The following is a 23,181-nucleotide window of genomic DNA, read 5'->3' on the forward strand; positions in this document are numbered from 1 at the left end:
ACTCCAAGTCTTGTCCAACACCTGCGGCAAGCCTGGTTATTTTGGCAAACAGCAGTTCACGTTTTGCGACCTGTAGTTCCACATTTAACGTTGCAAAGATAGGCTAAAAGGTTTCTGCATATAAAGTGCTTTTGGCTGAAAAAACATACCAGGACTGATCTGAATGTGGCACATTTGCAATGATGCCAAAAATAAAAGAAAAAATGAACATCCTTTTTTTAAAGTGCCTTTGATGCTGTTGCTAGCCTTTTTAGTTCAATTTGCTTACAATACTTTATTAATATCACTTTCCATGTATTGTAAGGAAAATGTAAGATAAAATCAGAAGTTGAAGTGGGTAGGGGAAAAAACGTTCCTAAGCTTTTTTAATTTGAGTACAAAGGTTCTCATGCCTTTTATTAAAAAACACAACCGTTCCTAGATGGGTGGGTTGCCACAAGTTTAAAGAGGAGAAAAAGGATCTTCTCCTCTGCGAAGTTTGAGGCAGCTAAAGAAAGCGTCCTTAGGGACCCTTCTGACCCTTCTCTCCAGGGCGCCTGCTACCTGGAAGATATGTAAATATATGCAACTGGTTAATGGGCAAACCCAAAGGCTGCTTGGGATCCAGAATAGGCTTTAATCAATTGAATCTGCATTTTGTTTAATACATTATTTAATACATATTCACTGTGCTTTCTGTCACGGGCTTAGACCTCTTAACACTATAAGTATACATTACTATTCCCTAGTGTACCGACCAGGATTCAAATCAGTGACTGTCCAGTTACTTCAAAGACATCTGAAGCAGTCACATTTACCAAGCGGGCTTTCCTAACAGAAAAATGAATTTTCCACATATTATTTAAAGTTGCATTTATTTATCATATAAGGTTGGGGAATTATATCTTATATTAAGTTACCTGTAAGTGAAAGTTTAAGAAATTAGTAAAAGAATAGTTGGTTCTTTTTAGCCACTTCTTTCACCCAATCCCCATTGTAGACAGGCTTACAGTTCACAAACATTTCTTCGTGCACTCTGACCACTCCGAACACTGCATTTGGTAAGATTTTTTATTATGCCCTCTTAGTCTGTGGGTCTAACTTGAAACGTCTGACTTGCTTGCTCTGTTTTATACAGCATATTGAACTGTGGTAAACTGAAAACCACTAGTGCAAATTAATTTGTGTATATTTGTGGGTGGATGGGATCTCATGCCGCAATGAAATTTAGCTTGCTTGCAGCATTTATTTGAACAACTGTGGAAAAAACTGTTGTTCAATGTTGGGGGGGGAAGAGGGGCTACCGTGAAAATATTTTACAAAGGATTGGGGGGGTGAAAGTGCGTCATTGAGAGGTTTGAAGGCCATTGCTGTGAGGGTAATCTTCTGGGTTTGGATTATTCAATAATCTGAGTGGTCAGAAGTGGCTGCAGCTCTCCATGACTAACATACATGACAGTGCTAATGAAAATGTCAGTTTCACTTGTCCCTGCACAACTCACGTGACAGTCTGGGACGAGTCTGCCCACGCAGTGTACTTCTGCCTCTCAAATGCCCTCCACAAAAAAACTGTTAACAGCTTGCAAAATGTCACCCTGCATGACTTGGGGTCCAACCGCAGTGAAGTGCAAAGGCAGCGGATACAGTGCTAAAGGGACTGTAAAAGTACAGTGTAAGCCTAACTTGTAGTAAAATGTAGCCTAGCCAGCCTGTAGTTATGTTACATGTTTCTTCTGTACGTGTCTAAATGTTTACCAATACTTTCTGAAGTAAGATAGCAGAGAAGAAATTCAATGCAGTCGCTGGACACCTGTGCCTACAGGTTAGTCTCCAGGGTTTTCAGCGCTCCAGGAGCTCTCTATGGCAAAGGAGCTCCAAACCCCACAACAGCTTATTCAAACAATTATTATGGAGCACATTCACTCAGAATAAAGGGGCTGGGAAGGCATTCATGCATACATGCATGTACACAGCAGTCTCTAGGTTCCAATGAATTTTGGCTGCCCATCAAAAAGGAACACAAAGAGGCTGCACCCACGCAAATACTGGTGACAAGGAGGAAACTATGTCTAAGACAGGAGCATAATGTATCAGTCAGGCAGTATTAATGGTTGTAGTTGGATAATATCAGTATAAAATGACCTTTGGGCCAGAGCAGTAGGCAAGGGGGCACAAGGAGGGCAAGAGACAATACCAAAATTACTGAACTGCACCAAGGTATATAATGAGGTCATATCATGCATTTAGCAATGTGGCTGAAATTGCTTCAGCTGAAGGACAGTACCTGTAGCTATGCTATGTTTTCTGAAGAATCTGAAAGTGTTGTGATAATGCCGTCCCAGCTCACACTTGTACTTACAAGAGGCCACTTCTTCAATATCTGTTCTTCTCGCTGTTTCCTGTGGATCCCAGATGTCTGCCTCTTCACTTATATTAACCCTAACTAAAGTGTCAGGATTGGTAATTTGACAGCCTGCAAATATGACAAATGCACACTCTATTAAATTACATATATTAAAGATACTAAACATCTACAGTGTTTTTTTCATGCTGGGTACTTTCATTCAATATATGTTAAAGCGATCTGGCTTCCACGTTTGAATCAGCCATCTAGTAATGTTGCACAAAACCTACAACATATTCCATTTTGTAAACAAATGCATCCAATGCATTTCTATGTTTGCAAAACAAGGGTTGTACGTATCCAAAGACATCTCACTGTGAACAAAGAGCCCCTATTCAAATTCGGGTTGTACAAAAGTCACTCTCAGAAGCATCTGGTATTTACTATAATGAAAGAAAAAAAAAAAAACTTGCATTAGTGAACCTAGAACATTCCATGACAGCTGCCTTCATTCCTCTCTCTTTGCTACAACTCAAAACCTATGCCTATCCAGCCTTTTCCTTATTTGTATAATGCTGAAACGAATGCAAGTTCTAGCTTACTGTTTTATTTCTCTTGATATTCTAAAGAGATCCTGGTCACCAGTATGTTGGAGTTCCAGATCACTACCACTTGCTCCTTATGTGAAGCGCACTGACATCTATTATAGGTTGAGCTGTGCTATCGAAAAATGTGAAATAAATGAATACATAAAAAACACTTAATGATTCTGAATTTAAAAATGTTGCACTTTGGTATAAGACATCACCACAGGGAAAATGTATATGTTTTCTCTCTGGTGTTGGTGTACATACCAATAGTTTTTAACTGCCCTTTTCTAGATGTCCTCTCCAGTTCAGAGAAGACACACATTTTATTTGGCTATTTCTAACCATAAAGTGCATGGCTTGAATAAAAACAAACTGTAAAATACCATGTAAAACATGAAATCACATTTTCTATAAAATGGCAGCACTATCCAATCTGAGAAAATCGGTTAAAAATCATGCAATGAAATGCTCTATGTTCCTGGGTCTACCATCTCTTAATTTGAACTCAAGAATATAATGCAAGTTGGGGCTGTACGAGTCATTCCCTGGATGTTCTCTCAAGTTTCAATCATTTTTCCACATCATTCACACGGAAGAGTGCCATGCCAGTCTTCCTCCCTCCGGCCCTATTAAGAGTTGCCTGTTGGGCCAGCGGGGAACAGGGCGTTAACATTGACGCTGGCTCACAATTGAGCCGACAGCAATGGGGCGGTGTATTGGGTGCCACAGCACCCGTCGCGCTTTTTACCGTCCATAATTCAGGCAGTGAAAAGCACGACTGGGCTGTCCATGGAGGCCCCTGTACTGCCCATGCCAAGTGCATGGACAGTGCAGGGGCCCCCATGGGGCTGATGGCACCTACTCCCGGCATCCCCTTACCGCCAGCCTTTGCATGGCTGGCGGAAAGGAGACTCGTAATCCCCAGTACAGCGCTGCCCTGGCAGATTGGGACTGCCAGCACCGCCAGGCTGTCGGCTGGTGGCAACCTGGCGGTGTTGGCAGTCCGACCGTGGCGGCTCTGCCACGGTCATATTGTGAAGCCTGGACCGCTGCTTCGGCGGCGGCCCGATCTTCATCGCGCCCGTGGGAGTCTCCTGACCGCCAGGGTCGTAATAAGGCCCTTAGTTTCTTCTGGACTTGCCCCCACTTTTTGTGCATCTGTTTTTTTTTAAGTATTAGATGGCAATATGCACTGGCTTTATCCTGTGGGAATTATAATGCAATGACCATTAAAACCTGTTGTGTTACCACGCAGGGCTTTACCACGCAACTGTAGTGTTAGCCACTATTTATATATATGTTTTCCAAGTTTAGTAAACTTTTTTACTTTTTCCTATGAAGTTTATAAAAATATTTTTATGTTAACTTTTAATGTACATTTATTTTAAAATGTAGAACTTAAGAAAAAAAGTTCCAGCCCTATTAACTCAATTTTAAAATAAATCTTTAAATAATGTAAATATATCACATTAAAATTATTTTTCTGAATGCTTAGGTTAAAAAACGAACTCCCACACAAAGTAAAACAAATAATTGTTACTATGAATTATTATTAAACGTGTTGCACAGGATTAATTAATAGTAATTTAATTATATTTAATAATATGTATTGTTACATTAATTCTTAAATTGAAAAAAGGTTACTTAACTATTTTAGAATTAGGATATATGTACTATTTTTATATTTTTTAACATATAAAAAGATTTTTATGTTCTTAACTAATTTGATAATATTTAGATCAATATTATTTCCTACGGGGTTATATTTTAAGTCCCTAACTTCAATATTTTCTATAGAAGGGTGTTGCAGTACCAGTGGCTGGCCATGTGTGGTTCTCGCTATTGTTTTAGTAGTTAACTTACTCTCATAAATTTGCCTTCAGCCTCTTTTTCAGGGTGGTGGAGATGTGCAAATCTACACTTTTGAGTGACTTTACACTTGTATTTTGTGAAAAGTCCAAAGTAGTAAAGTTAATAAAAAATGTAAAAGTAAATTACACACGTAAATTACTCATAGGCTTAATTTACTTTTGTGAATAGTAGCATGTAATTAAAAAAAATAACAACACTTACCTGCATAGTACTGATCTTTGTTTTAAAGGCAAGCATGATAGAGTGCTGTGGGGTAAAGACCGCGGCCAAAGACAGCATAGCATTTTTTCTTTCATTTAATGCAATGCCTATATAAGATTAGGCTTTAGTAATACCTCCCCTTTCCCAACCTCTCCTCCACATATAATTTCAGGGCACAAAAGTTGTGTAAGACTACAAAGAGAAGAATCGGCATCAGGAGGTGTGGGTATCAGGAGAAGAGGGATTTGGGCATGTGGATTATTGGTGAAGGTAGAGTTTAAATAGGTATGGTAGGCCTCAGAAATTCATAAATAATGTTCGGAGACTTGCAGGTTCACTGATCTGAATAAGCTACTCAACCTAAATACAAGACTCTTGATCCATAAATTGGTTTCAAATTGTGTGATCTGTTTCCCTGAGACACCTTGTTCTTCATCATCACATTGTGACTTTAATGGGAATTCATTTAGAATCACAGCAGTACTTTTTAAAATGTACAACAATCGTAGATTTGCAAAAGTATATTTACTCGTGCTGATTTCCTACATGGTGAAAACTCCATACAAATAAGTTACAAAGAAATTTACAACTTGCACTTGCAGCATTTTGCATCTTGTTTACCACAGGAAATATAATTTCCATGCAGACTTCGTTTGTTACATCCCCTAAAATATGGGAGTGATTGCTTTTCTTTCCAGTCTTGGAAGGTCACCTTAACAGGAGTGATTGCGTCTCTTTTTATAGCTCAGGAGACTGCATGCAAGATGTTTGATAATGTCCCAATAGTTTGAATTTGAGGCTTTTACTGCACTTTACAAGCCCCATTGCTCTCTAATGCTTCTGTGATCACAGCTAATCAAACATCTAACTTAGCTTTTTTATGCATCAGATTGTCAGACACCTACCAGCTGTGCTTTGTTGATAGGGTATGTCTTCTTCTAGTTCTTGGATTCCACAGATTGGATAGATTGAAGGTTGGTTCTGGGATACTTGAAGTACTTCCAAGACACTGATAACAGTAAAAGTCTAACACACACGTTTTTGATTTGCTTGGCAACTGTGCATTTTGCTTCTGGCTGCTTGCTTACTAGATACAAGTTCACATTAGCCCTCTCACTGAGCACTCACGTTCAGTTTTCCTATTCTGTGGGTTACGTATGTGTATCTTTGTTTCTGCCCCACAGTATGTTCATGCTGCCCATTGCAATTTTGGATCTCTGATCTACGCTGTCTCTGCTATATAGCGGTGTTTTCTAAGACATATCTGGGATTCTGCATTACACTTCATCTTACCAGTGGTCCGTTATGTTTGTTTCTTTTGTTACTAAAATGTTGTTTCTGTAATTTTGTCATTGTTAAGCTTGGGCAAGTAGGAAAGATTAGTACCACACCTCTCGTCCACCAGAGTCTATCACCATCCGATCATGGGGATCTAGGATTCTTGCATGCTTTTGTCTGTCTTCCTTCAGTGCTTGGGGAGGACCAATACACCAACGTCAGCAGTAAGGCTCCATTCTATGTGCCTGTAGTTTGCTGGCATAGGCCCACTTCAGACCCACTATACTGGAGCCCTCGACAGACAAGATCAGGAGAACCCACTTTCACATGGTACCAATGTAATGAACCTGGGCCAGAGATGCTTGTTAGAGTCTAGTGAAAGAGGGGACATGAGAGAGGCCTTTGCTACACCACAATTTAAACCGTCCTCATTGACTGAGACTGTGGTTAGGCAGAGGATTTGCAATGGCCCCCATCTAGTGCTAGCTGTGGAATGGCAAAGCAATTTTTAGGGTATTCATTGAGGTGACAAGCGGCATTTCTGACAAACCATCGCCTGTTCCTTCAAAACCCGATGGGAGTGAAAAACAATGACTGACAGTACACTGTAAATTTCTGATAGCAAAAGAATGATAAAGACCACATGATGACACTAGAAAGTAATATGAGCAAAGGGCCCCGTGCCTGAAGCCATACCGATTCAGGGATTGCAGAATTTGTGCTGTACAAGATGGTTTACTCATCAACGTGAACCTAAAGCAATGTTTTGCACAATTATACTCAGAAATGAGAGACAACCTTGTGACAACTATGAAAAGTGTCTTCCAGCCTTGAAGCCAGACTAGCTTCCATGGAATCTCATTCCCATTCCCATAAAAATGTGAGGTTTCGGTCTAAATCACTTTAGATGAGAAAATATATGCATCTATAACCGAGGAAGTGGAAGTGGATCTATTATGCAACAAAGTATCAAGGAACAATTTATTAACTCGCTGAAAGATCCCAAGCTTGACAATACAGTGCTGGTCAGCACATTAAAGTGGGATCTAAACGCTTATCTGAATCGAAGTATCCAAGGTACATTCTCAGTAAATTTCACTCATTTGGCAAGAAGTAAAATATGTTAATGCCCACCAAAGCAGCAGAGTGAAAAACCAAGTAGAAACCTTGAATTGGAACTGTTTGAGGACTCGTTGCAACTCACCTTGCTGAGAAGGCATGTGATGAGATTGGTGACCACCAGAAAAGAATATCATATATAAACTATGAGTCCCCTTTGGTCTTACTTTAGAGTGGACTTGGAGTTTGCATAATAACAAAATGAAACTCTTGGACATTCATTTTAACCAGCGAGAGGGGTGCGGATCTGGCCTGGCCTCCCCATGCCATGGACCTCGATGGTAGGGAGGGAAAAAATAAGTCAAAGAAGGAATGGCACTTTGGCATCTACTGAAGTGGCAGAGGTCTGGGAAAATCACATGTTCTGTCACTGGTAAAAGGTCTTGGTTTTCTAGGGAGGACTCAAATGGAAGTTTCAGGAATGTGAGGGAAAGGTGGGCAAATGAAGATGTCCTAACATTATGACAGATTATTGTATTGTTTGTTTGAAAAGTAGCTTCTTCAGCTTTTTGAAGCTGTGTAGGTTGTGAGCAGTGTGGAGTCTTTGGGAGATAAAAGTGTTACTCAGGCAAAGGCAAGAGGGGACAACAGCAGTTCACCATGGAGTATCCCCGGACAACATAGGCTCAACCAGTGTTATTTACTGTTGCTGACTAAGGCAATGTGTCTGCCACGCGTTGCTTTTTGTCAGTATGCTGTGAAGTGTATGCAGGTGTATGGAAGCCTGGTATTAGGCCATATCTACCTACCACACCTTGATCTGGAAATGCATCCTTAGAACCACAATCAATCATAACCTTGGTTAAAGCCATATCATTGGATGATAGAGGACTGAATTTCCCGACAAAACATTCTTGCTTCTTAATGTACTCAATGCACTGAACTGCAATGCTGTTTTCCTCTGTCAAACACATTCCCTGTTCAAGGATTAGGCAAGGCTATGCTCCAAACTCTGCCCAGTAAAGCTTCTTGCCTCGAGTGGGAGGAATGCTCCTAAGAGACAGACGAACACTTTGCGTGATTTGTGTGCTAACTGATAAGGATTTTTAAAATATATTGGCGGTGGAGGGACTTCCTGGATAAAGACTACAACAGTGTCACAGAAGGTTAACTTGAATACACATCGGCACAATATGGAGAAGGGAAGCCTTGTGCAGAGGGCTAAAAAAAGAGAATCAATGTATGGTGGGAATACCAAACAACCACAAGGAACTTCACTTTCTTTTCACATTCATACACATTCTGTGTGAGAATAGATTCTATTTCTGAAAGACCAGCATTAAAACCAAATATACTGCCCAAGAACACATGTCATTTTAACATTTCTGATTATGCCCCCTGGAATGGCTGGCCTTAAGATGGCTTTAATAATGCTCAGGAACCGGAGCTGTAAGTTGGGGAATAGTTTGCACAGTAGCATCATCAGAAGAGCTGACTTGTCTCGAGAGCTATTTAACATTAAAATAAAACAAATGGAAAGCAAATGCCTTTCTTTAAGCATTATTTTTGCTGCATTTGGTATTATATTTGTCTCCATTTTTAATTGTGTTCCAGGAACCCAGGCTACAGCTGATATATTCACTGTTTATGAATATTTAAGAAGATCCATTATGGAAAGGGCATGCCACACCAAATTTCAGCATTTCTCGTAAAATGGACTGCGTCTATGCACAAAGTCTTGCGATTTATACTCGTGTTTATTTTTGCACATGCAGCTGCGTCACCACATATCAGCCCCTACCACTTAATGAAATCTGCACTGGTTACTCACTTGGAGAATTATTATCACTGCGCCTTCTCTTGGAGTCTGGATTGCTGACAGAACACAGGTCATCCTTTTCTTTAGCTCTCAATGAAAATACAGAGGTGGCAATGACAGGACCTATCATTAAAAGTAGAGAGAAGTTAATAAGTTATGAACAGCGTTTCACTAACTATCTAAAACAGTGTAATTTGTGAAGAGCCAACTGTGCTCCTCAATAAATGTGTTTACGGTTACAGCAATTGCACAAATGTGAAAATCATGATCGGACTACCACAACTGACCCTAGCATTCTTGTTTTGAGAGGGGCTTGTTATTCAACGGCAAATAGCAAGATTGCTAAACTGATCATAAGTGACAAACTAATACTGAGCAAAATGGGACAAGGAGGCCACAGCACACAGAGAATAATGTCCAACAGTATAGCACGAAAACGTAATCCTGGTGACGTGTTGCAGGTAACAGGAAATATCAAGTTGAAGAAAGTCTCAAGTCCTTTTTTGTGTGGCAGATGATGTGTGCTGTGGCCTCCTTGTCCCATTTTGTCCTGGGGTACTCCTAGTACCCGTTTGGTGCCTATCGGGTAGTAAGGCACCGGGCCAGTTTGCACCAGACTTTTTGCTTTGTACGTTTATACCTATTAAGATACTATATGCTTACTGCCTAGAAGTGCGGCGCCTTTCACCCTTACTACCCCTATGTCTCTCCTCCCAGGTTAATACTGAGCAAAGACAGGGTATTCTCAGAACACACAGAGAAAGTGCAGTATATTAAGATAATGAAGGCAACATAAATACAACATAATGCAAATTTAAAGCAATTGAAAAGGGTATAAATACAATTTGCAAAAATGACTGGGTGTATACCACAGTGAAGGGGCAGCCGAGAGGCAATAAAGCACACTATAAAGTAGAACAGAGTAGATAAAGTAATGCATAGTTCAAACATGGCAGTGCGTATGGAGGTACAGAAGTCATACTTCACATACACTTCTAAACAGAATTTGGCAAAGCCAATAGGTCTGGTGGTGACTGACATTTTGTGGCTTTGTGAATGCTTTTTTTTGTCGTGATTTTTGCTAACTTCTACTGTTGGGGAAAATACTGGGCCCTCATCAATCTAAAAAATAAAACATCGGCTAAAAGAAAAATATGTTTTTAGTCTCAAAAAGTACTAATTTCCACAGTAGTACCAGGCACAAACGAACTACTATATGTGTGAGTGTGCTGCTTATGAAATAGCAGAATACTGTCACTCACTGTGAAATTAGGCAATGAGGGAAGTAGGCTGAGGCACTGACCCAAGCTGTATGCTGTAGTGAGGCTGAAAGAAAATGTGAATGACAGGATAGACTAATAAATGAAGAGGGCTGCCTGAAAGTAACTATATCAGGTATATTAGTGAAGTCTGGCTACTGCTAAACCTAAAAATTCTAAATTCTAAAAAACAACATATGGTTGATTACACCGATGCACAGGGAGATGCTGTTTTAGTTGATAATGAAAAAAGAAAGATTTTCATTAAATTTCACTTTAAGATATGAATCTGTCAAGCAGTCTTTCACTAAATACTGCTCACTGAACAAAAGATTCACCTAGGACATAAATTCAGAAATTAAAGGCAACACATTTCACAGCCTGAATAATGTATGCTTAGAATGAATGTGAGAATACAACTTCCTTTAGGTGCAGTTTTAAATAAGGCAATTTATGCGTTTCCATCAAAAGTTACGTCTCTTTATAGTTACCTTTGAAATGGAAAAGGATGGAGTTATGTGTTGGTTTTTAGTGTGTAGCCCATCACCTTCACTGTTTATACAGTGCACCCAATGTGAACATTGCCACTGTATTCAAGCTAGCCTGGCTGCTGGGGGATGATACTCCGAAACCGGTGCCAGGATGCTTGTTTACGGTCCAGGGAAGTCCTGGCCTGGAAGTTTGGGTTGGACTGTCCCCACGGGGAGCAGGGACAAGACTGATTTGCATATGGCTAGGGCTAAAGTGGGGTGGCATGGTGAGCAAAAGAGTGATGGATTCAACCTAGATCTGTAACTGGGGGTGAGTGTTTGAAAAGTTTCAAAACTCCGTCCATCATCCTTTTGTGTTCCCAATGTGAACATTTGCAGATATAAGTTCTGCTATCCTACAGTAGTTCTTTGAACCCTCTGCAAATCAGTTATTTTTAATGTTCTGGAGAACTGGGCACATAGAAGTCAGATGTGCAATACAAATAAATAACTTGTGGAAAAAAATAGAGTTTGGTTGGCTAACGCAGCTCCATTTTGCAGGGGAGCCAACCTTGCATGAGAGGGTGCAATTTCACTGATCTACCCAAAATGTATAGTTTTCGGGTTTTTCCTTGAACATTTGTTTCTGCTTTTAAACAATTTTGTATCTCAAGGATAATGAAATTAAAAATAGCATCTACATGGCAAGTGCAAGCTGATTTTCAATTTACAAAAGAAAAAAACAAATAGAGTTGTGAGCCACTGCGCCACTGGTGTCTATTGTAATGTTAACAGTCAATTGGCGGAATTGTTGCAGGAGACTAGTGAAGTATTTTCTTATTAAAAGTGACTTTTGATGTCTGGCATTGCTTTTAAGATGAAAATCAATACAAGCTTTATTAGGATAGGACAGGATTTAACTAACTCTGATGTAGCTCCTTGTGGATAAGGAAGTAGAAAATTCCTCACAATGGGGATGAAGTACATTGATGAAGATGTTTTAGGAAGGTGTTCACTCTGCACTGTTTATGTGTGTAAAAGCATAAGTAGTGTGGGTAAACTCTGTATGGTGGTAGTTTATACAGCCCCACATGAGATTCACTGTTCATGCGAGATGATGATTGAAAAGGGCGTGCTGAGCCTGCTAATCTATTTTACTGGATTTCCAGAACAACGTGAGGTAGAGGTGCAAATAAGTAGCATAGTGGTTTTGATATGCGAGAAAATTACAATTTTTAATGATTTATCATACACATATAAAACACAAGATTATTTATGAAGGTGCTTCCCCACCATGAGCTAAATATATGGATGTCTGTATATCTATATATATATATATATATATATATATATATATATAGCGGTATTCATTCAAACGTACCCAGAGGTGTGCTGTACAGGGCCAAAGGCAAACAATGCACAGAGATGCAAATAGATTTCCCATCTAATGGAGAGTTCAGGCTAGGTTCCTGGACCCGTGGAGTCCAACCCACATCACAGAAAGTTATAAAAGTTATCCATTTAATGATGTTCACGACATGACTGCTACTATATTCACAATTCATGATTTGTTAAGATTAATGGGAACATAAACTTCCCCACTGTACCACATTATGGAAGAAACACAAATGAGTTATATTGAATATTTATGTCATGATAAAGCGCAGGGAATGTCTGTCATCCAAGTTGCTTAGGTGAGGCTAGCACTTCCTGTGGGCAATGTAATTTACGACTGAGAACAGTAACTCAAATGTATTTTATATTAGGCTAGTCATGAGTCCGGGCCTACATAAGAGCAGGTTACATGAAAGGAAAGGTTACTTACCCGTAACAGTTGGTATGCAGCGTATAGTGATGCAGCCACATGTCCCTGCCATCTACTGTTGGGCTAGGAAGTTAAAGTTGCTTTTCTTCATAGAAGGAGTTTTGGTTCCAAGGAGGGTCTATACATCTACCCTGAATCCCATGATGCACCAGAACACAGACTACTACTCTGATTCTATTTATCACTTTTTGGTATGTGAGCATTATAATGTCTGTGAAACTGGTGTAGGAACCTAGGTTACAAATATAACTTTCTAACTTAAGTAGTATACATTATTCTGTTTGTTAGTAGAATAAACAGCACTACAAGGTGCAAACTGATTAATAAAGGTATGTGATAGCCTTTTTGCAGCACATGCAGCTATGGATCACATGCTGAGGATATACCAAACAGAAGGTGTGTGGAATAATATTTTAAGTACCATTTGTCTAACATCTTTCTTGTTGAGAAAGAATGACTATCATAAAGTTTAGTGAACGTATTGCTAGATGACCATGTGGCAGTATCACATAAGTCTGCTTGTGGAATATTATTTAGAAAAAACATTGCTGCAACTTTCTTAACAGTAAAATGTACTCTACGAGTGGTAAATAATGTGTATTTATCCATAGTATAACAAGTATGAATGCATCGTGCAATCTTCCTTGCAAGGACTGCATTTGAGGTTGGGCTGCCAATGTATGGTTGGGCAAAAGGAACAAAGAGTTGATTTGCTTTCTGAATAGGTTTTGTAAGGTTAATCTAATACATATTGGCTCTTCTAACAAATAAAGTATGTAGAGCTATTTCTGCAAGTGTTAGTGCGCGCAGAGAAGAAAGAAGGTTGTTTGATAGACTGGTAAACATGAAATGGTCTATTCTTTTTTTAATTAATTTTCTTTATTTGTAACAGTACAACAACCACTTTTGGGGCTCTTCCCTGCCATCTTTACAGTTATCATAGACACCGTTTTCATATTTTCAATGTCCATTACATATATCTTAAGCAATGATATACAGATTATATATGTAGCATTACATCTTTCTCTTGATTATGGTTGGTGACTACGAGGATTGTACGACGGAACACCGACTTTCAAAACAACTACTGCCTTAACAACGAGGTCGGAACACCGACCTCGTTCTTACTACTAATGATTTTACCACGAATGCCTTAACAACGATATTTCGTTGTAAAGGCATTCCTGATAAAAGCATTAGTAATAGGCACCATTCACCCTACATCCCTCACCCCACCCCAAAACCCCCTAACCCCCCACCCTCCCCCAAAACCAAAAACGCCCCACCCCCCAACCCCACCCCAAAACCTAAAACCCCCCAACCCCACCCCCAAAACACCCCACCCCCCCAAAACCTAAAACCCCCTGACCCCCCACCCCCTCCCCAAAACCAAAAACGCCCCACCCCCCCAAACCCACCCTAACCCCCACCCCAAAACCAAAAACGCCCCACCCCCCAACCCCACCCCAAAACCCCCTAACCCCCCACCCTCTCCCCAAAACCAAAAACACCCCACCCCCCCAACCCCACCCCAAAACCTAAAACCCCCTACCCCCCACCCCCTCCCCAAAACCTAAACCCACCACTTACCTTAGTCGACCCCTTGTCACCTGCGTCGTCCTCCTTCGCCAACTCCCTTCTTTGTACCTTAACCACGCATGTTCGTTGTCCAGAACATACGTAGTTAAGGCACAAAATAATGGATTCGTGGTTAAAAAAAGCATTGTTGCGCTTTCGTTAACCACGACTTTCGGAAAAAGAAAGTCGTAAAAAAGGATGTTTCCCGACTTCGAGTCTCGGATCTCCTGCCTTTTCCTGACGTGTTATGGTATTGCCCTAGTGCCTCTCAATGGTAGAGCCCCAGTTGGGTAACCAATTGTCCTTCCCCTCCCTTCCCTGGTGTCCCTAGCTGATCCAACGTGGCTCCATGTTCTTAGTATTCGTTACCGTGGTATGGGCCCCCCAGTTGGTCTACTTCTCCTCCCTCCTCGTTGGCTGGTTCTGTATACCCGGGGGTGTGGAGGAGTTAGTTACACGGTCCCCATTATGCGTGTCCTTTCGTGTACTTCAGGGGGATGGCAGTTTACCATGGGATGTCTCTTACAATTGTTCCCACTCACATCCCAAAGTGCTGCATGCTTGCGCTCTCTCCAACAAACCGTGTCCCCGCCTTGCTTCCCAGTATCTCACTGTCTCTTCAGCTCACACCCATTTCAGAACCTCCCTTCTCCGTGTTCTTTCCTGAGGTCCTTGAGTGGCCTTCCAAGTCATTGCTATTTCTCTTTTAGCCAGTACCAGGGCCCGATCTCTAAACTGATCGGTTACCTTATATCGGGTCCTGCGTTGATATCCCCCGAGTAGGCAGTGTTTGGGATCATCAGGAACTTCCCGTTCTATCACTTCTGTTAAGAGGTCCTGCACATTTGGACAAGTCCAAAACATGCGGAGGAATTCTGTTTCCAGGGTGCCATATCTTGGGCATTTGGCCTCTGTCAGTCCAAAATGTCTCCGAAGTCTGCCTGGCGTCAGATAGGCCCTGTGTAAGACGTATATATTTATAAGTTTGAATCGTGCGTTTCGTGAAACCTTTGGGGTCTGAGTTAATATGTCCTCCGAATCTTCAGTTGTGATTGGGGTGCCCAGGTCTGTTTCCCATTTCTGTTTGAGAGTTTCGAGCAGTTTGCATAGAGTCAATCATATTTTCTTATATAGGCAGGTCACTGCCTTGTGGGTACCCGTGGCACTCGTCAGATACTAAGCTACCCCTGAAATGGATGGTTCTGCTCGTCCAACCTGCCAATGTTTGACAATCACCTCAGTGACCGCCCTGTGTAGAATGAAATGGCCTGGAGGGATAGCGTATTGACTGCGAAAATCTTTGAATGGTAAAAGGGAGGCTGTTTCATACAGGGTGTCCATTGAAGTCGCCCCAGACGTCTCCCACTGCGAGAGTCTCCTCCAGTCTCCCCCATGCTGCAATGCCTGTAAACATTGTAACATGATTTCTGGTGCATAAGGCACTATACACTGTGATCTGGTGAGATAGCGCAACCAACGTTTGTGTGACACCTTTAGTTCACTGGGACTGGATGGTAGTGGGGAGCCTAGTCAGAGTATCACCCTAGCCAACGAGTGGAGGTCTGGGGTAGAAGGGCTAATCTCCCTAACGGTCATTGTATGGCCAGCCATCCATCGGGTCAACCATTGCAAATGCCCCACTAAACAGTAGGCTTTGAAGTCGAGGACAGCCAGACCTCCTTCCGCAAGTGGTCTTTGTAGCAATGTAAGTGCCAGTCGTCGCCTGCCATTTCCCCACAAGAAGCCCACCACTACAGAATTCAATTCTTTGAAAAAGGCTCTTGGGATCCATAACGGGAGAGTGGTAAAAATATACAGTAGGCGGGGTAAGGCTATCATTTTCAGGAGCGCAACTCTCCCTGTCACAGATAGCCACAATGTCACCCAGAAGTTCATAGAGCTGCAAAGCCCTCGTAGGGTCCGTTCCACATTCCGCTCTATAAGGTCAAGGCGATTATGGTGCACATCAACACCTAGGTAAGGCAAACATCGCGGTTCCCATTGTAATTCAGCAAGGTCCGGCTGAGCTGTACAGCCCTCCACCACTAAGAATAGACTATACTTTTGCCTGGTCACTCGGAACCCGGATATAGCGCCAAATCTCTTCAAAAGCCGCCAAGCCCCACCTAAAGCTTCTCCTGCGTCTCCCAAAAAGAGGAGAAGGTAGTCCGCGTAAAGAGCAATGTGGTGTGTTTCCACTGCCATTGTTATATCCTTACAGGCGCTTCCCGCCCTGGCCATACAGGCTAGCGGCTCAATGGCAAGCGCGAAGAGCAAGGGGAAAAGTGGGAAACCTTGCCTGGTTCCCCTTTCTACTCGATAGCTCTCCGAAATGGTGGTGCCCGTGCGGACCCTGGCCCTCGGCTCCGTATAGAGCAATCGAGTCCAATCGATAAACTGGTCACCAAGTCCAAATTTACGAAGCACATCATGTAGGTATTGCCATTCCAGGCTATCAAAAGCCTTTTCAAAATTAATCGCGAAGATCATCGCCCTTTGCTTATCATGCACGGCACCGTTTATAAGGGAAAAGAGGCGCCATATGTTAATAGCTGTTTGGTGCCTGGGGTTAAACCTTGCCTGGTCTATAAGGACTAAGTGTGGCATATGTCTAAAGAGGCATTTTGCCAAAATTTTACCCAAATTTTATAGTCTACTGACAACATCGATAGGGGGTGGTTAGAAGCTACAGTTGTTGGAGGTTTCTTTGGTTTCAGCAAGGGAATAATCAAGAATTCCCGAGCTGACTTTGGGAGTATGCTACATTTCATGGCCTCTTCAAATAGTTTGACTAGTCTAGGACCCAGCTTAGTGATGCATGTAGAATAAAATTCAATTGGGAGCCCATCTGGGCCCAGAGTTTTATTTCATGCCATGCCAGCGATAGTGGCTTTCACCTCCGCAAGTGTGACATCCACTCCCAAGTCTATCGCCTTTTGTTCCAAAATTGTTGGGAGGACTAAGTGTGATAAAAAGTTTTGGACATCCGTCTCAAATGACTGGACTTTGCTCTTGTAGAGATCAGTATAATAGTTGTAAAATTTGCGATTGATGGTGGTCTGTGTGTATACACTTTGACCCATGGAGTTAGTCAGCTCAACTACAACCGAACCTCTATGAGCTGGGTTTGCCAGCCAAGCCAATAGGGAGCTTGCGCGATCCCCCTCTGAATGTGTGCGTCCTATGTAGGCTTTATAGTTGTAAAAACGTAGTCTCTCAATTGTTATCGCGGTATTTTGCCGGGCGGCAAGAAGTTATGCCTGAAGGTCTGGGTCCTCTAGGCACCTTTGTTCCAGCGTATGCAACTCCCGTTCAGCCCGTGCTATATCCTGAAGCAGTCTCTTGCGGACATCCGTGGCTACTGAGATACATCGCCCCCTGATCACTGCCTTAAATGCATCCCATTCTATTAGTTTCAAGCTCGTCGAGACCTCACTGACTGCAAAGTAATCATCTATGGCATGCCAATAGTATTTGTGAAAGCCTGGTCTTCCAACAGAGCCGGTTTTAGCCGCCACATGGGTATCGGTGCCCGGGTCCGGGACCACACCAGTCGTAGCAGCAGATATTCAGTCAGGTGTGCTAACTTGTGGATATCAGGGGAACACAGAAATGTGTCCAACCGTACATGAAGGTCATACATTGGCGAGTAAAAGGAGTAATACCTAGTCCCCGGATGATGAGTTCGCCAGAAGTCAATTAGGCCTCACTCCTCTTGCCAGGTTTGGTACCAGTGAGCCATTCGTACAATCAACGAAAACGGTAACGGGGGATGCGACCTATCTGGTATGGTTCTGCTACACAGTTAAAGTCTCCCCCTAACAACACAGACCCCGTGAACTGCAAGGCTAGTTTTTCAGAGAGGAGTGTCAGAAACCCTGATTGGTCAGTGGTAGGACCGTATTCGCTGCCCAGAACTACCTCTCTCCCATACGGCTACGGTATAGCGACCCAGTGGGTCTATAACGGTTGCTGTAAATTGGTATGGGATTCCGGGTTTAATCCATACTAAGGTTCCTCTGGCTTAGGCCGAGTAAGTAGTGTAGTATTCCTGTCCCCTCTGCCGCTGTTGAAGAGCGCGCTCCTCAACGGCGTCCAAATATGTCTCCTGCAGCAGAGCAATATGGATTCCCCACCTACTGAGGTGTGAAAATACTTTATGTCGTTTGGCCATGGAGCGCAGCCCTCTAACATTCCATGTTAAAATATTGATATTCAGTGTGGTGTCCATTGGAGGTATTGTATAGGACATGGTGACAAAAGTGGGGGTCTAAGGCCCGGCTGGAGGGGAGCTCTACTCACAGTGATTCTCATATATGGTAGGGCTAGGCAACACAAAACATTCTTTATGTTAACCAGACAACATTTTCCCCAACTCCCCGTACCCAGGGCAAGGGGTGCGATATGCTCACCCAAACTGTCAAAAAACCAAGGCTATGGTCTGTGAAGGGGTGTCTGTTCCATCCTTATGCAATGCAGCAGGGGGCACCAGGCACCCCACCCCTCATCTCGCCCCCATCTTATATCTGCAATGTAGGATCAGAACAGGTTATCGTTACTTGTGTGCTATTGCAGTTAGTGTAGGGGCCAGGCATGACTGTCCTCTTATTGCCTGGAATACCTAGTGTTGGCACTGAGAGAGCATCGGTGGTCACCAACCGAGTGCAGCTGGAGTGTTTGGTCGGTCTTCTAGATAAGTTCATCTGCAGTTCCTGGGGTAACCGCTGGTAATACCACACTTGAGCGGGATGAGGCCGAAGAGTCATCGTCTGAATCGGTCTGTTCTCCACTCACCCCTCAGGTTGGGGGCATGGTGTTCAGCGACAAGCCACCCAACGAGGTGACCGCTGTCACCACCCGCTGCTGTTCCTCTTGTGCTTCTTCTGCAATGGGTCAATCCTGGTTGATGACTTTCTCTGGCGGGATCGAGGTCAACCCTTCCTCTTTCGATGCTGAGAGGGGCCGCTTGGGTCCGGGTTAGGCAGCAGTTCAAGCCAGGACCACACCTCCTGTGGCGTGTTGAAGAATTCCACTCTTGTCGGGGCCACCACTCGGAGCCATGCCCGGAACTGCATTGAGTACGAGATCTTCAATTCCCTGAGTTTCCATTTAACAGTAATAAAAGCCGCTGCTTTTTTCCACTATCAGCCCCTCATGTATTCGAGCTTGCTGTAGTATGTAGTCCTGATCTTTGAAGTGTAGTAGCCGTGCTACCATCGGCCTTGGTGAAGCACCTGGAGGTGGTGATTTAGCAGGCACTCTATAGGCCCTCTCCATTGCAAAAAAGGGGGAAAGTCCCTAAGGGGCCACCACAGTCCTGAGCCAGTTCACCAAATAGCTCACCATGTCTGGGCCTTCAACTTTTTCAGGAAGTCCTACCAGTCTAATATTGTTGCATCTTGTTCTCTTTTCTGCATCTTCCGCTCTCCTTTCTAGTACTTTTAACCAAGCTTCAATTGACGTCAGGCGACCATCTGCTAGGACCAATGCAGGAGTTACTGCTGAGATTTCCCGTTCCGTCGTGGAGACCTGTTCCGCCAAGCGGCGATGGTCATCCCGGAGGAGGCCCAGATCTATGCTCAGGGTATCGATTTTGACCTCTAATGCTGTTTGTGAAGCTGCTATTGCCTGAGGAACGTCCAGTAGCGTGGGGGTGGGGGCCGCCACACTCTCCGTAGCTGGCAATATCTGCTCTGCCTCATCACTGGTCGGTTTTATACGCTCGGGTCCTCCTCCTTCCCCATCTCTTTTCTTAAGGGCCTTTCCCATGGTGTGTTACGCTAATGTTTGGCTCTAGTTTCTAGGTGGTCCCTCCAACAGGCAATAGGACTCCCTGTTCTGTCACACAAGACCTCTCAATATGGGTAGTAGCCATGCTGTAGGGTGCGTTTTGTAGGCTGTGTCAATCTTGGTCCCAATGGCCTATAGGTCTCTGCAAATGTCGTTGCTTGTTGACTATTCAGAGGTTAAAGGTGCTTACTAATGAGCTGGGGTGCGTTTTGTAGGCTGTGTCAATCTGGGTCCCAATGGCCTATAGGTCTCTGCAAATATCCTTGCTAGTTGACTATTCAGAGGTTAAAGGTGCTTGCTAATGAGTTAGGGACAACGATGTAGAGAGATATTTAGGCCAAGGTCCTCGGTTGTACCTCCTCTTTTCCGGAGAGCCTGCGGGCACCTCGGAGGGTGTCCAGCAATCTTAAGATTATCCAGTTCCCCCTACTATGTCTCGCCACCAGAAGCGCTTTCTACTGGGTGTTGGCGGTCAGCGTTCTTGTTTTCCCTCAGCGGCAACTCTGCGTCTTTGGCATCCCATGGTATTAGTTTCATCCCTCATGTTGCTTGGTCCCATAAAGCTGTGCCCCACTGCTATTCCAGGTATGCGCTTCAATAGTGTTCTTAAGGCTCTGGTAGAGTCAAAGGTTCATGAAAGTGCTTCACCTCAATGGCCGTGTTCGTCTTCGTGCTCCTCCACCAGAATTCGCTGGGCTACCATCTGGAGCAACAGTTCTAGTTCGCATCCAGGTCCCTCGTAGCAAAGGGCCTTTGTTGCTGTTCTCTGGACTCTTCCGCCGGCAACCGCTGTCAGACGCCGAGCAGGGCCTGCAGTGGGACTCCAGTGTCCACAAACTGCTGCCCCAGCAGCACCTGATCCGCTGGCCATCCCCGCCAGCCATCTCCACTTGCAGCCCTCTGCACCCCGTGGATGTAGGGCCCGGCTGCGCTGAGCTCACCTGTTGTTCTTCTCCGCGCGGGGCAATATCCTCTGGCCACTGCTCTCGGACGTCTCTTTCTTCTCGCCCTCCTAGCAGTGCCCGGTAGACCTCAGCTCATGGCGGTACAATGGATCCGCATACACGCTGCAGCCAGTACAGTGCAGGCCCCTGGGGTCGCCACTCCATCGGGTCCCAGCCGCCACTCGGTCACAGTCGATAAACGTGCTCCAGCTCCAGTCTGCAGCGCGCTCCACTCAGCACTCCGGAGAGGTGCGCGTCACCAGTCACGCCAGTGGGGCCTCTCCAGGGGGATGAACGAGCACCATGTTAGGTCGTCCTCATCTCACAGTCTTCTTCGTCGTTCCCTGGTCCTCCCCAGCTACCGGGGCCCAGCCAGGTGGTTCTTTGATGGCACAGGCATCTAACTTGCGATCACTGACAATCGCCCCTTTGAAGGATGGGCTGCGGAGGGGAGGGTCCAATAAGGCTGCGGGTCCCGGATCTCCGGCGCCCTGCTGCCTATGCCATTCACTGCTTTGCCACGCCCCGAAATGTTCTATTCTAGGTACCTGTGGAAATTTGCCTTTTCTGCAGGATCACTTCGATCTTTTTTGCTGAAACCTATTTCTGCTGGTTATATAACTCTGTAAACTTTATCTCTGCTAACCATTGGTAAATTGCTTGTCTTCTCCTTTCAACCCAGGAAAATTGGTATACAGCTGATTGGTTTATCTAATTTGCCTATAGGTCCCTACAGTGTGGTACTAACCTTACCCAGAGTCTGTAAATTAAATGCTTCCAGTTGACTGCAGAACGTATTGTGCCATCCACTTCAGTGGCACTGTTAAGCATGTCTTTAGGCATACTACTGTAGCCTGCCATGTAGTTTTAAAACTGCAAATCTGACCTGTAAAAATTGGCCCTTTTGACAACCCTAAAACTTTCTTTTAAATATTAATAAGTCACTCCTAAGTAGCCCTTACTTCTATAAGGCAGGATGCACAGTATTTATCAGTAGGTCTTGTAAAGGTTTCATGTTAAGTTAGAGGGGGTCTTGCAGTGAAAAAGCTCTAGAAGCTATTTTCAAGCATGGTTGGCTGTTCCACAGGAAAGCAATGGAATACAATATAATGTATAATACATTCTATCTATAAAACACCTACCAATTTAATTCTTGGACTTTTTGACATTTTTATTACAAGCCCAATTCACTGATGAAGTCAGATTTGTAATAAATATTTTGGAAAGATAAGGTTTAGAAAGCTACTTATGCTCTAACTAAAGTCCCTGGAAGCTGAATCTGGATTTTGCTTTTCGTCTTCTGCCAGCCAGCACTTAGCATTTTAGTAGGTGTTAATGCAATGAGAGCTTGCTTCCAGAACAGGGACAAAAGGCCTTGGGTGTGGGAGGGGCTATTCTGCTTGGCCCAGGGACACCATTACCTTTGAGGAAGCCTTCCCTGACATAAGAAGATATAGCTAGCTCCCAGGCATGCTCTCTTCTTTTGCTTCCCCAGCGTGACCGGCCTCCATCACAATGGGTCTCTTGTTGACAACAGTGTCAGATCTTCCTGTAGTGTCAAGAACTGCTTGAAAAGTCTGCTGGGGATTTTCATGTCTCATGGGCCGCACTTTTAATAGGCCTTCTCAGCCAGCCAGACAGGCCCAAATCACAGTTGGTCTGCCTCTTTTTGACATTAAGGTGTCAAATCTGTTTGATAGGTCTGCTGAGTTTACATATAACATTTCGGGCATACTTCAAAGGAGGTAAACAGGATGTCAAAACAATGTGTGTATCCACTGTCCGGTTGCAGAAAACTCAGCTTTGTTCTAACAGATTCCTGTCACTGAGTTTGATGTGGGTACAGGGACTGCAAAAACTGGATTTTAGAGTTATGTTTCTTCTTTTCTAATTCGTTTGGAATTTTATTGTATTGCATTTCGAGTTTATTACTGTTTTAGTACTATGTACATACTTTGAACATTTCCTCTACGTTAAGCCTGTCTACTCTGTGCCATACCTATCAGAGGACTGAGCTCAAGTTAGTTTGGTGGGGTTCACCTGACACGGATTGTGGTTATTACCCGAAATGGGTACCTCCCTCCCTCAACTAATAACCCAATTTCTTAGAGATGCAGTCTTACTTGGTGTAGCTGTACAAAAGGTTCTTCAAATGACAAAGTCTGCTAACTCT

The 23,181-nt window shown here is 43.5% G+C and overlaps 1 protein-coding gene across 2 annotated transcripts in view; it reads right to left on the reverse strand.

The window, feature by feature from the left end:
* Positions 1-23,181, reverse strand: part of LOC138299002 (zinc finger protein 182-like) — a 146,610-nt gene that overhangs the window by 42,049 nt on the left and 81,380 nt on the right. For both annotated transcript variants that reach the window (XM_069236919.1, XM_069236920.1), the window contains exons 3-4: positions 9,155-9,265; positions 2,339-2,452 (exon numbers count right to left, since the gene is read on the reverse strand). In XM_069236919.1, coding sequence (XP_069093020.1) covers positions 2,339-2,452; positions 9,155-9,265 — 225 coding nt within the window. The remainder of the gene's footprint in view (positions 1-2,338; positions 2,453-9,154; positions 9,266-23,181) is intronic.

The sequence above is a fragment of the Pleurodeles waltl genome, chromosome 1_2, assembly GCF_031143425.1.
Source record: "Pleurodeles waltl isolate 20211129_DDA chromosome 1_2, aPleWal1.hap1.20221129, whole genome shotgun sequence".
Lineage (NCBI taxonomy): Eukaryota > Metazoa > Chordata > Amphibia > Caudata > Salamandridae > Pleurodeles > Pleurodeles waltl.